The sequence below is a fragment of the Macrobrachium rosenbergii genome, chromosome 48 (assembly GCF_040412425.1).
Source record: "Macrobrachium rosenbergii isolate ZJJX-2024 chromosome 48, ASM4041242v1, whole genome shotgun sequence".
NCBI lineage: Eukaryota > Metazoa > Arthropoda > Malacostraca > Decapoda > Palaemonidae > Macrobrachium > Macrobrachium rosenbergii.
The window spans coordinates 36,099,931-36,115,767 of NC_089788.1; the positions used below are offsets into that span (position 1 = coordinate 36,099,931).

The 15,837-nt window shown below is 37.4% G+C and overlaps 1 protein-coding gene across 1 annotated transcript in view; it reads right to left on the minus strand.

The window, feature by feature from the left end:
* Positions 1-2,025: 2,025 nt before the first annotated feature.
* The window catches only part of LOC136831341 (bone morphogenetic protein 10-like), a 212,561-nt gene continuing 198,749 nt past the window's right edge, over positions 2,026-15,837 (minus strand). Inside the window, exons 3-7 of the mRNA XM_067091637.1 lie at positions 10,963-11,156; positions 9,689-9,877; positions 4,052-4,217; positions 3,413-3,534; positions 2,026-3,223 (exon numbers count right to left, since the gene is read on the minus strand). Of these exons, the coding sequence (XP_066947738.1) occupies positions 2,993-3,223; positions 3,413-3,534; positions 4,052-4,217; positions 9,689-9,877; positions 10,963-11,156 (902 nt within the window). The 3' untranslated portion in view covers positions 2,026-2,992. The remainder of the gene's footprint in view (positions 3,224-3,412; positions 3,535-4,051; positions 4,218-9,688; positions 9,878-10,962; positions 11,157-15,837) is intronic.

A 15,837-nucleotide genomic window follows, 5' to 3' on the forward strand; every position in this document is an offset into this window, starting at 1 on the left:
CAAGTATCATCGTTCCAATGCCTTTAAAAAAATCAATCTAGGCAAGTCTTTTATACCGTATTTATGTCATCAATACACACAGGATGACGAGATTTCAATTTTGGCAAAATACTCCTGAAATTGCCCAATCACTGGGGTATTAAAATGATTTGTATACCCAGGAAAAAGTAATATAAATGTGGGAAGTATTCTGAAAATAAAATCGCAATACTATTGCCTCGCATTAACTTGAATTTCCCGCCTTCCAGCTAATGTTGCAGTGGCTGTTCCTTTCACCCACCCCAGACAGCCTCTTGGACGACAATGCTTCATGCTTTTTCGAATATAAACCAATTCACGTAATTTACATGCAAAACATTGTTCAAATACCTTTAATTCGCACTTGCATATCTAAATGTCTTTTTATTTACCTACAGTGAGAGAAAACAATTATTCAAAGACCATCGTTTGTTTGTGTTTGATCTGTGTAGACTCTCTGATATAAACTCGTCTTTTGCGTGCTTGTACTGTATTGATATGTTATTGATATAAATCGGCATGTTTATTATCTATATAAGAAGGTGTGACGGTTCTTTGTGTATATACGCATTCAGATGGATTGCTGAAGGAATAGTCTGCATTTTCCCTTCAGCCTGGTGATGGGGACAGAATTCTAATATATATATGTATATATATATATATATATATATATATATATATATATATATATATATATATATATATATATATATATGTATGTGTGTGTGTGTATGTGTTCACTGTGAGTTCATGCAAAGAATAATGAGATCTCATTTAAGCAGGATGGTATCAAACGGAGATTTTATTCATAAAATTTTCCAAGTTTCAATGACTAATCTATCCCCATCATCCAGTTACTGGATGATGGTGACAAATTAGTCCTTGAAAGCTTGTAACTTTTGTGATTAAAATCTCCATTAGATACTATCCTGTTTAAATGAAGTCCCTGTATTTAATATATATATATATATATATATATATATATATATATATATATATATATATACATATATACATATATATACATATATATATATATATATATATATATATATATATATATATATATATATATATATATATATGTATGTATGTATATGTGTATATATATGTATATATATACATATATATATATATATATATATATATATATATATATATATATATATATATATATATATATATATATATATATATATATATAATGTATTTGCATTTATGGCAATAATCAACAACCAAGTAATGTTCCTTTTAGGTACTGCCCTCCCAATATGAGATTGTTTAAAACTGTACAAACCTGCATATGTACGTGCACATTATGTATTTGCGACTGTTTTGTGTAATTATGAACTAAGGTACAATTTGTGCTGTTTAGAAAACCTCCAGCGATACAGCATTCAAATCACATCTGGAGAGACGTGTTAATAAGATCCCTCTCTTTTATTTACATTATATTCATACAGAGCTCTGACTGGGATTCGCTGCCACTGTACCACTCGCACTAGACTCCCAAAGTTTGTCACGACTCTGCAATGTCTGAGGGAGCAAGCGTGCTCACGGCATCTCTCAGTCTTGTAAATCACAAGAATTCAGGAGATATGAATCTGAATAATCAATTTAAAAAATATAAACAACCCCGTCAATAACACAGCCTCCTGTCCTGCACTGTGACTATAATTTTATCAAAATATGAAAGTTCACTGATAACCAAAAATAAAAACGTCTATCAGACAGTGCAAGATTTAAGTTTTTTGTTGTATGTGTGATATTCCTTGAACAGTAAATGTAATTAATTTCATACATCACATTTATTCTGAGCCCGTGCAGCGTCAACTGATCGTCGTGCCAATATTGTTTGGAAAAGTTTCGCCAACAGAAGAAGAAATATGGCTCCTACACAATGCTTCATTAAAAATGATCCTGTTCTTTTCGATGCCCGCTGTTAGTCAAACTAATTGGAAACTTAACGATTTAAAACATTTTATATTTAAGAAATGACACGTCACGGATTCTGAACTGTTTATTCCGTTTACACGATGTTTTACTTCCGTATAATCACGTATTTTTTATGGTTCTTTCTTCAGTTTTAACTCCAGTACAACGTTTTTCAGTTGACATTTTCTTTGCCTTCCCTGAAATTTTACCTATTTATTTACTCTTATTTTTTTTAAAATCTAACTGGTCTTTTGATATTTAGGGCTTAGCCGCTCTTTTCCCGCCCCATTATGGTATCCAGCGAGTCTGCTCAGGATTTGCACAAACATTCGTACTCCTCTACTGTACATCGCGCTCACGGTTCTTCTTAATTCTTATATATCACTACGGTAGTAATTTTAAGTACTCTGTGAAAAGTAGGATTATGTCTGTGTTTTAACATTGATGTTCATAGCTCCTTCTACAACCATTAGTCACTCCAGGTGCCACAGAAACAAAAAGCACAAGGCATAACATGCCCTAGTGTCTTTGTTTTAAAGCTTCTGTCGATGGCTCTAACAATACTTTCGACGTTTTATGGCACAAAACACCTACTGTCTGTCATCAGTCTTTGTTGGCCGAAGTCACTTTACAACGCTAACACTTTATTGCTTTCTACTAAGAGTGTATGTTATGAAAACCACTTTGATGGTAGAAGACCACCATGACAAATAGGAGACCTCACTAAAAGCCAGGTACTTTCAACAGATCCCAAAACAAACACCTGAAAAGTTCACTGATTAGGGGCCATCTTGAAGCCGACGTCATTTAGGGCCATCTCGAAAAGGGGCCAGAAAATGCCTTGTCATATCATCACACAAACACACACACGTACATATATTATATATATATATATATATATATATATATATATATATATATATATATATATATATATATATATATATATATATATATATATATATATATATATATATAAATTTCATTTGGCCATCTTGGAAAAAGATTTCACTACTCCTGGAATAAGAGACGCCCCATACTATCTACAGCCACACTCGAGCACAACCATGTCGTTGTAGCTGTATTCATAGGTCGGGGTTCCGTTCTCTACATAGAGTAGGGAGATGGGGCCGAGTTTTGTTGGCACGCAACAGGCCCTGGACGCTCTGTCTGGATGTAAGGAATGGACGAGGTTCTGCACCACGGCGTGTTTCGTGGGACTCAGGTGGGATGCTAGAGGATAGAAACATTTTCCGCTGCACTGATAAGCCTGTAATATCAGCGAAAACATCAGAATTATGCCACATATTCAGGAGGAAAAATGTATTTTATCATGAATCCCGACTACAAGAATTAAAATACTTTGGTGAGACTTTTGATTAGAGAAGTGCAGATATAAATATACTTCATCATCATTATCATACAGTCTAACTGCCACCCACCCCCATTCTCTCTCTACCTCGTATGATGGGGGTGCAATGATCCACTTGTCCCATCCTATGTCTTTGAAATCGACCTTCAGTGGTTTTCTTTTACAGGAATTTTTCAGGCGGCGTTTGCGACCAGTGGGTCGCCTACGACCTGGAAAAAAGAAATAAGAGTTATATACTGCAACTTCTATGTAGCTGTCCATGTAAGATTTAAATTGGGAATACATACCATTATATACAGTATATGTATATACAATATGTATATATATATACATATATATATATATATATATATATATATATATATATATATATATATATATATATATATATATATATATATATATACATCATGATATGCCCTTTCCCTCTAGAGGTGAGAGTAGAGTAGAAGCTCTTCAGGGTGTTATTCTTTTAATTATTTCCCAGTTTTGTATGGGAAGACGCTCTCAGTCCTTTGTTATTTTCTACTGTGGATGCAACCCACCAAAGTCAGATAACTGTAAAGTCCCTAATTCACTGCTTAGATCAACAGGGGACGAATGGATTTTTGAGCAAACGGGTCCAAAATCATTTTCTCTTCCGGAATTGAATCTTGTTCTTTAAGCCACATATTTCAGAAGTGAATTGACAGATTACTCTAAATGCTCCATTCAAGGCAATCTTACCCTCGAGCGACGTTAAAGCGTGGGTTGGAAGTTCAGGGAACATTGTGTCCCCATCAAAGATCATATTGCTCTCCTCTTCTAGCTCTTCCGCGACGCTCCTCTTGGGCCGCGATGTTGGCAATGACTGTTCGGCTTTTGTGTCCGATGATCGTCTTCTTCTCCTTTTCTGTAAAAAATTAAGGCCTTGTTTTCTATGAGTATGATAGGTGATAAATACCAGTAACAAAAAGTTTCTGTAAGACAAAAATACTAAATAAAACTGTCTCCTGCTTTTCTGCAACAAGTCAAAGAGAATAGGCTAGTGTCTTGGCCAGATGAAAAGGAAAAATTTAACGCGAATATTAATTTTCTGAAGAAATCAATGAGAAATTGTTTGAAATAACTCTGAAAATAACAGTGTGCTTGGACTAAAGATATTTTCTGTAAGAAATGAAAGGAAAACAATGTATTATAACACACAAGCAGTAAAAATACACAGAAATGAGTTCCATGTAAGAAATCAAGAGAAATGCTCTTGTTGGCTGAAACAGAAAAAATGAAAACTAGTGTTTTTTACCATTATTCACATATTAGAATAATGGATAGATTTCCCTGTGGAATTTTAGTCATGCCTATTGTTTCAACAATTCTAAATAATTTTGTAGTTATCAGGCTATTATTATTATTTCGGTAGAAGACCCTCTTTCAAACAAACTTCTAAATAGATTGGCCATCTGGATGCTATTGAGTTTACACTGCAGTTCTCAATCTCTCAAATGGGTTTCCTGGGTCACGTTCAGTGGCAGTTTCCATCAGAGGATGAGGAGGGCCTCATATTGGAGGTGTGCGATGTTGCTGTTCAGGATTTTCGTGCTCCTCACAACCTGCGGGCAATGGGAGCCACTGCTGTGTTTCCTCATGTAGTACTGGTAAACCAACCTTTGTCTAGGGGGATAGCAATCTTCTTGGAGAGGTGGGATGTAGTCATACCAATGTATGGATGGCAGCATTCATTTTCAGGGCACAACATACGTAAAAACTTCTTTCCTCTTCATGGGATCATCACTACGACGAGGCTATTCCTCACGACACACAAGACAATCTTCTGATCCCTATAGAAGATCATAAGGTTGACTTTTATGTCTGCATCAGTGGGTCTTACATTTGCACTGATGATGTTCTTCACATCTGCCTCATCCTTCTTATACTCAGTGTTCATGTAGCCCTTGTATAACAGTCTAAGGGTCCTCTCATTCTTGTGGGGTGTGTGATTCTTCTGACAATACCACTTGTCAACAGCACTTTTCATCACCGTGGCAACCTGAATGTAGGAGTACATATTATCCACCAAGATTTTGGGGGACATGCTCAAATAGTATTCCAGGAAGAACAGAGTGAGAAGGCACAATGAACTTGGATTTATGACCGTGGATTTTAATTTTCCAGACATTCACTGCTGCTGTTGAGGCAGAGCCCAATGTCAGTTGGTTTACAGTGGACTCGTGTGTGAAAGCCTTGAGGTAGTGCTGGCAACATGGACTTCCAGAGAGGGAAAGGTGCCATCCACACTTTTCTCTGATATAAGGAGACCCTCACCATCCTTCGATGGAAACCGTTGTTGAACATGACCTAAGAAACCCTTTTGCTCCCTACTGCAGTCAGGAGAACAGCAAGGTGCTTCCCTGGGATAACCCTTCATCTGCCCACTACTTCAGGCATCACACCTTATGATCAAAACTCCTGGAACCTGGAGCCAGCTAATAAAAAACCACCTAAAATTTCTTTACACCCGCTTGTGGGTATGAATATGACATAATTGTACCCCTAGCTTCATTTACCTAGTAGTAAATCTTAGAGAGTACTACCAAAATGTTAAGGAATAAATGAAATTGGACAACTGTCATATAATTTATCTGCTTCTAAAAAGAAACTTATTTGAGAGATTAAGAAACTGCAATATAAACTCAACGACATTCACAGAGCCATTCTGTTTCTGTTTGCTTGAAAGAAGGCCTTCTTCTGGGGTATTTAAACCTACAACTTCATTACCCAGATTCCAGTAACTCAAGGGACACTCAAAAGGTTTGCCACCAACTTGTCTACCAGCAGGTGGTGATTAAGAAATGCAATGAAGAGAAGGTGCTGGTGCATCTGAGGTATCTTGTGATGCCCTTACAGAGCATCCCAATAAGAATGACAATGACCTTGCCCTGAAGTCTCACCAAGGTAGAGACTATGCCCACCACTGACTTACTGTGCACAAGAAGCTCATATGTTGCAATGGTAGGCATCTATGTATCCCAGCCAAGAGGCACACCACATATACCAGTCAGATGGATTACCAGCCCTCTGCTGCTGAGCATGCCCTTCTCCAGATGAGGCTGAACTGCCACACCTTGGAGAGGCATAAGCCTAGGGTTAATCATATTGAAATCGTGGTCCTCCTTGATTATATCTTCTCTCTGGAAGACCAAGGCTTCATTAGAACCACTGATGATCTTCAGCCTCTCCTCCTGGCAGAGGCTCAGAATGAGTGAGGTCCTACCGTAGCTTCTTGATTATGAGAAAAATGAAGGGCATCACAAAAGAACTTCATGAGAGGGAGGACCCTGTAATCCATCGGGCAGATGAGACAGCTGCTTTCGTCCTGATTTGCCAAGAAGAGTACCAGCATCACAAGGAACCGTATCGATGACATTAGGAGAGAGGCTAACCACATAACAGAGACAATTAATGTAGATACTGTACCCTACCCAAGATTACTGGGGATTAAGATGTTTGCTACATCTACAGAAATGTAAAAAACTACTAGGCCAACAATCCCCTCCACCCAATAATAAGCCAATGCCTGACTCCCACCTGCCAACTGGGTGAGATATTGAACAAGATTTTGACTCCCTACATGCCTAATGAACTCTGCATTGCTTCATCCAGAGTTTCTTGAAAAGCTTCACGTGGCGCCACCCCAGGGCATCACTGCGTTGTCGGGTGTGGACAGTCTTTTCACCAATGTGCACTCGGATGGAGCAATACGGATGGCCCTTGAGAGAGTCTACAGAGATGATTCTACCCCAACACTGAACATTTAAGAAGAATCCCTGTGGTGCCTGCATGAGCTCTGCACTAAGGAAGTCCCTTTTATCAACCAACAAGGGCAAATGTAAATGCAGATCAACAGAGTAGCCATGAGTTCTCCCCTTGATATGCTGTTATGAGGGAGTTGTTGAGCAGCATGTCTTCAGCAGGATACCCAAACCAGCTGTATACGTTCAGTATGACGATGACACTTTTGTCAGCACTTAACCAACGAAAATGAACTAAGGGGTACTTAGGTTCACCGCTTCACATGAGAGAAAAGTATGGATGGCACCATTCCATTTTTGGATGTCCATATCACCAGCATTTCTCAAGACTTTCACATGCAAGTCCACTGTAAGCGAACAGACATCAGGCTTTGCCTCAATGGCAGCAGTGAATGCCTGGAAAAATTCAACTCTGCATTCATGAATGCCTGTGTTTGTCATGGCCTCTCACACTTTTTTTCCTGAAATATCATGTCTCATGAGCTTGAACACGTCCCCCAAACCCATTTGTACCATCAGGTTGCCATAGACAGGTGGTATCAGTCAGGAGAACCACGACCCCCACGAAAAATGAACAGTCACTTTTATGATCTTCTTTAACGATCAGAAGACTGTCTACTCCCTCATGAGGAACAGCCCCACTGCTAGCAATGACCCCATGAAGAGGAGAGGAGTGGTTTGCCAAATGTCATGCCCTGAGAATGGATGCTGCCATTCCTACATTGATATGACTATGACTTGCCTCTCCAAGAGGATTGCCATATGAATGGTGGTCTACCAGCACTACATAAGGGAACACAGCAGTGCCCCCAACACCAGCAGACTATATGGAAAGTGAAAATCTTGAACAGCAACACTGACCTTTGACACCTCTGATATATGGAGGCCTTCACCATCCTCAGATGGAAACTGTCACTGAAAGTGACCCAGGAGACCCTTCTTCTCCCTACACTGTCAAGAGAATGGCAAGGTGCACCCCTTGGATAACCTTTCAGCTGCCTGTTGCTTCAGGCAGCACACCTTCTGATCAGAACTCCCGGAACCTGGTTCCAGCCAATCAGCGCCTTTGCCAGTCAGCCACGCTCTCCCGAATGAGCCATTCTGCTCTCAGCCAACAAGAAAAGCGCCACCCTCTTTTGATAGCCAATCAAAGATCGCCTAAAATTTTTGTAATTAATATGGCATAATTGTACCCTCGTCTTTATTTGGCTTTCAATAAATGGTAGAGATATAACAAAAAATTAAGGGATCAATGAACTTTGGACAGCTGTTATATAATTTACTTGCTGCTACAAAGAAACTCATTCGAGAAACTGAAAAACTGCAACATAAACTTAATGGCACCCAGACAATCAATCCGTTTAATGGAATTTATTATTATTATTATTATTTTATTATTATTATTATTATTATTATTATTATTATTATTATTATTATTATTATTATTATTATTATTATTATGCCATAAGTAGTGGGCAGTTGAAAGATTATCCCAGGGGCCGTCTCCAACATAAGGAGGCCCTCGACATCCTCCAATGGAAACCATCTCTGAGAGTGATCTAGGAGACCCTTCTTCTCCCTACTACCTTCAGGAGAACAGCAAGTTGCGGTCCTGCGATAACCTTCAGCCGCCTGCTACCTCAGGCAGCACACCCTATGATCAGAACTCCTGTGACCTGGTGCAAGCCAATCAGTGCCTTCTAAAGTCAGCCAGACTCTCCTGGATTAACCATTCTGCTCCCAGCCCATAGGCAGAGCCTCCTTAACCCCCTCCTTGATTTTGGCAGCCAACCAAAAAATAACTTATTATTATTATTATTATTATTATTATTATTATTATTATTATTATTATTATTATTATTATTATTATTATTATCACCACTGATGAGGAGAGTTTCTGAATATGGAAAAGTGATATCGGCACATCACCAGTCTAGCCCAATGAAGATTGTTCGACCCCTTTACTTCTGCTGCATCTTAAGATTATGTTTCAGCTGTGTTTGCGATACTATCCATGCCGACTCAGTCGATTTGCTGAAAAAAGGCTCTTTTATCAAAAAGAAAATATGCAGATTTACAAACGATTTGTTAGTGACTTGTCTAATTATTTTATTTTTATTGATGCTGGATCTGTGCTTTATTAACTCCTAATCGTTCCTTTCACACTTGAGAATGCGTACTCTGTGAAATGGTTCATCATTAGAAAGAAAAACAGAAAAATGGAACTTTAAAAACGTAGTTTTGTAAGTGAGTTAAAATCATTATTATTCCTTTTTCCACCATACAACTTTTCCCCTTAGCAATGGGCGGTGTCAGATGAGCAAAATCTTTCAGTTTCTCAGCAAATCTTTATGGACGAGGTTGCTGGTTTGACGCCCTATTTTTCGTCCCATTAGATACAGACACCCGTTCGTAGTTGGGTGGACTCGTGCGCACAGGCGAGGGCGATCCCCAAGCATACGAATTTGGCCACAGCGCCCACTCTGCTCATCTCATCACACAAAGCGGCCCAGCGCCGCACTTTCCTAATTGTTTCTAGGAATTTGCATTAAGAACTTCCAACCCTTTCTCATACCTGAGAGTGATGATGTTCTTCGTCGTCGTACTCGTGCGCAATCATCTGCTTAAGCTCCCTCTTGTTCAGGCTGTGCGCCGTCCCTTTGGAATAGACGAGGAGAAGGGGCTCGCTGTCCGTCATCGGAGCAGTGACCACGTCCAGGTCACCTCCCTCGCCGGCCGTCGAGAACACCGATTCGATATGGATCTGAGAAGGAAACACACCCGTGAGTCGTAACCTGGTCGTTGTACTCTTTTCACAAAGTAAAATGTTGTTTATCAGTTACGTCACGACGACATCAGCAACAACAACAGCAGCAATAATAATAATAATAATAATAATAATAATAATAATAATAATAATAATAATAATAATAATAATAATAATAATCTACAAGCAAGGGAGCTCAGCAGGTTCTCAAAAGTTGCCAGTTGCACAATGTCAATTCAGACAATTTGGATTTAATTGCTGCGCTGCAAAGTATTCAAGTTGTAGACCATGTATGAGTGATGATATAATAATTAGATAAAAGATTCATATCCATTATAAGTTAAATTTTATATTACATAATGCCCGTTTGTGTAAAAGGAAAAGAGAACCTCAAGAAGTTGATAGTGAGTATTATTAAACCTGATTCCCAGGACACACAGGTCCTATTTCAAAACGTCCAAGGTTCACCTCGACAGATTTGTTCCTAAATGTTGAATCAAAACTACAGCAAGATAAGTGAGAGAAGTTGGGCTGCTATTATAATAGTGGCATAAGGCAAATTGAAAGCCAGAAAGGGTGTAGCTGGGGGTTGATGTAACACTAGGTAGGCGGTAGATAGTTAGTACAATAGCATATTTCAAAGAGAAATTAAACTGCCTGTCAGCAAGATGGATTCTAAATACACTAAGGAAAATTTCAAGCTAATCTTTAATTGTCTGTTGTTTGTTTTGTGATATCATTCACCAAAAACTTGATACTTCATAGAGATGTGAAAACTCGGAGGAAATTAAGGCAAAGCTTTAATAGTATTGAGGACAATATTTGTTATCAGGTATAAAAATTGATATCTTACAATAACTATTATTTTCTCCTCTTGTATTTTCTGTCTTCGTCAATCGAAATCTAGATGATCCCAGAAGTCAAAACCTTCGCTTGGAGCAAAGCCCCAACCCAGTTTTTTTTCCCCCTTTTTTTAGTTGGGTATCATGTTTTCAATTTGTCCTCAACTATACAAGCACTAGATTATCTGACCCCATCGACCTTTATATTTAAGAAATAATTAGACAGTGAAGTTTCCACACCTGTAAGACTTGAGGCTCGGACAGGTGTGTGAGCCAGTGTTTGACGGCGCTCGTGACATCAAAAGTTTCCCACGTGTTCTGGACTTCGTAGACGTCCCGCTGGCACACGGTGACGTGTGAGACGTCCTCGTCGCCTCCTTCTCCAGCTGCAGTTTTGGGGACCTTCATTACGATTCGGACTCTTCTTTCTACTCCTGCCAAAAGAAGGCAACAGTAATAGCCTACTGCATAACGGAAGAGACAACGTATAAAGAGATTATCAATTAATTAATATGTATGATATATATATATATATATATTATATATATATATATATATATATATATATATATATGTATATATATATATATATATATATATATATATATATATATATATATATATATATATATATATATATATATAAAACATTGGGGACTTCAACGCCTCTTGTTTCATAGTCTGAGCGAGCGAAGAGTTGGGGGTCTTTCACTTCCTCTGACACTCTCGCGTACTATCTATCCCTGATGGGTTGTGCGAAGAACATGTCCAAGCCACTTCCATCTCCCGTTGATCATTATCTTCTCTACTGTATGTGAGGAACTTCCATAATTTTCCTTACGGTATGATTAATTCTACCTCCGTCCTACTGCCTGACTCCTAATATTCTTCTTGAAGCTTTACTCTCGATTCGACAAACTCTTTTGGATTTGTTTCACTGCCATACCACGAGTTATGTCCGTATGGCAATGCAACTCCTACTAATGCATAATCTTACCTTTCTGGGCTATATCAATCTATTTGATTTCCATACCTTATTCATCTTGCCTATCACTCGACTTACATTTTTATTAATTTTTCAGTAAATTGTAACTCAGCCTGTACTAGATTTCATTGTTATTAAAGCGGAAATACAACCGATGTGGTCACTGCCGAGTATGGCCACTTGTGCTGCATAAACAAGAAGAGAGGTAGATGCTTGCTTCCTGATCGGCTGAAAGGCTTAATATTTGTTTTTGGCCTTGTCTCACTTCATCACTTCTTTACATCTACTTCCAGCTTTAAAACCCATTCAGACTGAGCCATCATATATATATATATATATATATATATATATATATATATATATATATATATATATATATACATACATATATATGTATATATATATATATATACATACATATATATATATATATATATGTGTATATAAAAATTTATATATATATATATACAAAAAAAAAATATATATATATATATATATATATATATATATATATATATATATATATATATATATATATATATATATATATATATATATATGAATTTTCATCACATCACCATAGTTTTTGATACACAAACATTAAGCTACAAATGTCGTTTAATATCAATTTGCTCTGCCTCAGAAATAATATATATATATATATATATATATATATATATATATATATATATATATATATATATATATATATATATATATATATACATACCGAAGTGGAGTTGTAATTGATAAGTGGTTCGTCGTCTCACGGCCTCGAGCTGCCAAACACGAGAACCAACGGCATTCAGTAATGCTTCTTGAACCACTCGGCTATAAAGACAGGTTATAGACTGATACGACTCTGCTGTACAAATCCCCGTTGAGCACAGGTATTTGTACTTAGAGTTGGCATCAACCCGCTTCTACCATGATAGCCGATTACTGCGCTTGAAACGCGTTTATATTTTATGAATGAATTTTTATCACCTCACCGCGATTTTTTATGTACAAACATTAAGCTACAAATGTCGTTTAATATTCAATTTGCGTTACCTTGGAAATAATATATGTATATATACACACACACACATAACACACACACATAACACACATATTATATGTATATATATATATATATATATATATATATATATATATATATATATATATGTGTGTGTGTGTGTGTGTGTATGTATGTATACCAAAGGGGAATCATAATTGATAAGCGGTTCGTCGCCTCACTGGCAGGAACAGCCAAACACAACAACCAACGACGTTCAGTGACGCGTCTTAAACCACTCAGCTATCAAATGGCTGTCATGGTGCAGGTGGGTTGATATCGACACTAAATACAAATACCTGCGCTCGTCGGGGATTTGTACAGCACAGTCGGTATCAACTTATACCTCTCTTGAGAGCTGGATGGTTTATGGTGCGTCACTGAATGTCGTTGGTTCTCGTGTTCGGTGGTTCGTGCCCATGAGAAGGCGAACCACTTCTCAGTTATAATTCCCCCTATATATATATATATATATATATATATATATATATATATATATATATATATATATATATATATATATATATATATATATATATATATATATATATATATATATATATATATATATATATATATATATATACATAGTCAGTTTTAAGCCTATTATTAATTTTTTTGGTTGAAACAAGTATACTACACGAAATATAAACACATCAATTTTCAATTTTTAATTGGGCCCTGCAATTTTTAGCACCGACCCTGTGTATATACATATATTATTTCCGAGGTACGGGAATTGGATATTAAGCGACATTTGTAGTGTATATATATATATATATATATATATATATATATATATATATATATATATATATATATATATATATATATATATATATATATATATATATATACATGGGAGAGCAAAGCTGACCCCTTTGTCGTGTTAACTAGGCTACTATTAATAGAAAACAGAAGAGAACTGTCAGGTGAACAATTACTGTCGATCTCATTGCCTCCATTACTTCAGCTATTAATACCCTGAGATCATAACGACAAAGCGAGGTGAAGCCATGCCCAAAGGCAGTCTTGGGGATTGTGCAGTGACCTGACCAATAACACAAGAACCTACCACAGGCCTGCCCGAATGAAATTTGACATCCATCCCGTGAGAGTCCTGTTCATGTCAGGCCATCCTTCGGGTATCCTAGCAGAGGCCTAGACATTTGAAACTTGTAAAGAAGTCAGTTGGCTGAGTGGATCAACGATAGGATGGAATCCCAAGACGACCCGAACTTGATACGCGACTGGTGAATGGCAGAGAATCCAATAGGCTGCGTGAGACAGGAGCTGGAGGGTGACCCCAGACCGACGAATTGCAGCGCACTCCCCTGTACACACCCTGGAAAATGTCATGAGACCTGGCTAGCAGCCAAACACCTCCACCAAACAAGACTCATCCAGCGGCCACCAATGGTCATCAGACAACCAGTTACGCAGTTCCATAAAGAAATGTCGGACTTAAACGAACCTCGAAAGCTAAGCACCTGAACTGACATAGAAGGCAAGGCAAAGAAATTGAAAGTTGAAAAGTGATTGGTTCAGCAAGTGGGAAGTGAAGATAAAATGTTAGCGCAACCTACATAATATCACCGTAAAAGAAATAAATTCAGTTCCGCAGAAATGTTATTGGAATTCTTATCATTAATGAAGCAATCCACTGTTGTTAAATTTTCTCATAAAACGATTCTTTTGTCATAACCAAGGGTAATAATGTTCATTGTTTTTTCTTTTTTTTTTTTTTTGCATATGAAATTCACAGCCGGTGTCCCGGTGTTTTTCCGGAATAAAATTTTATCAATGTACCTGACAAAGATGACACTTTGTTACAGGATATCTTACAGCCCTACCTAATTTTTTATTGTATTCTGTACTACGAAAGTTGCATAATTCTGGTAATTATAAGAGTAACACCGACTTCTTGTGGACATCGCCAGCAAACTCAGAGGAATGTCTTTCGAAGATATAATGGCGTAACTTATGACGTCATTAACTTGCCTCCTTCTCGATGGATAATTGGCTATTCGTGAAAAAGTCTCAGCCTCTGGCAACAATGAAATACAACCAATACTCCTTGTTTACACTTTGTAGTAGTAGTAGTATATAGGATTTATGCCATGAGGTCGAGTGCTAGAATCCTTGAAGAAAAAAGCCTACCAAAAATCGAACCACCATGCCGGTAATATTCTGTGGAATATGAAAACAACTTTCATTATAACGTTACAATTCAGCCATTGTTGTACTCTGTCACTAAGAGGACAGGAGCGATCATATGGAATGACATGCCCTTACATGGATCCTTTATTGAACATAATTACATATGAGGAAACTTGACATTATAATCAACGGGTGGATTATGGCGTTTCGGGCTAAGCCTAAGCACTGGGACCTATAGAGGTCATTCAGTGATGTATTATAATCCATGACATTTTTTCTTTTTTTTTTTTTTGGCATAGCAAGTTTTAATGTTGTTCCGCAAGTTATATTTTTCTAAGAAGTCAACAACTATTGCTTTATAGAGCATATACAATTATCTTTCTGCACCTTATGAAAGTCAACAAATGACGAGAACTTGGTAGCCTTGGATGTCCGGGTGTACTCCTTACCCAAAAAAAGGGCCCTATCATTCATTTACCTGTACAGCTTACGTAGGGTTTGCCACGTGCCTCCTCACTTCTAAACAATTGTGCAAGTCGAATCACAACAGCTGTCCTGCAACCACGTCGACAATGACTTCTCCATTCTTGAAGCCTTGACAAGGACTGAACAAATATAATTCATTCAGAATTTCAGAGACAGCTGTTTGTCGTCATCACCTTGTGGGAGGAGTCGGGACGTCATACGTTTACGTCACGTATAACTTTGAACCCATACATTAGAGTGTTCTGCTACTGGCTTCGACTGCTTTATTTTACTCTTATGAATATACTTTTTTCTAATATAAGCAATAAAGAATGCTGCCGAAAATTAGGTAGGGATGTAAAGTATATTATGGCTTAGTAATATCTTTGTCAAATGCACAGAAAAAAAGTTATTCCGGAAAAATACCAGGACAAAGGCTCTGAAT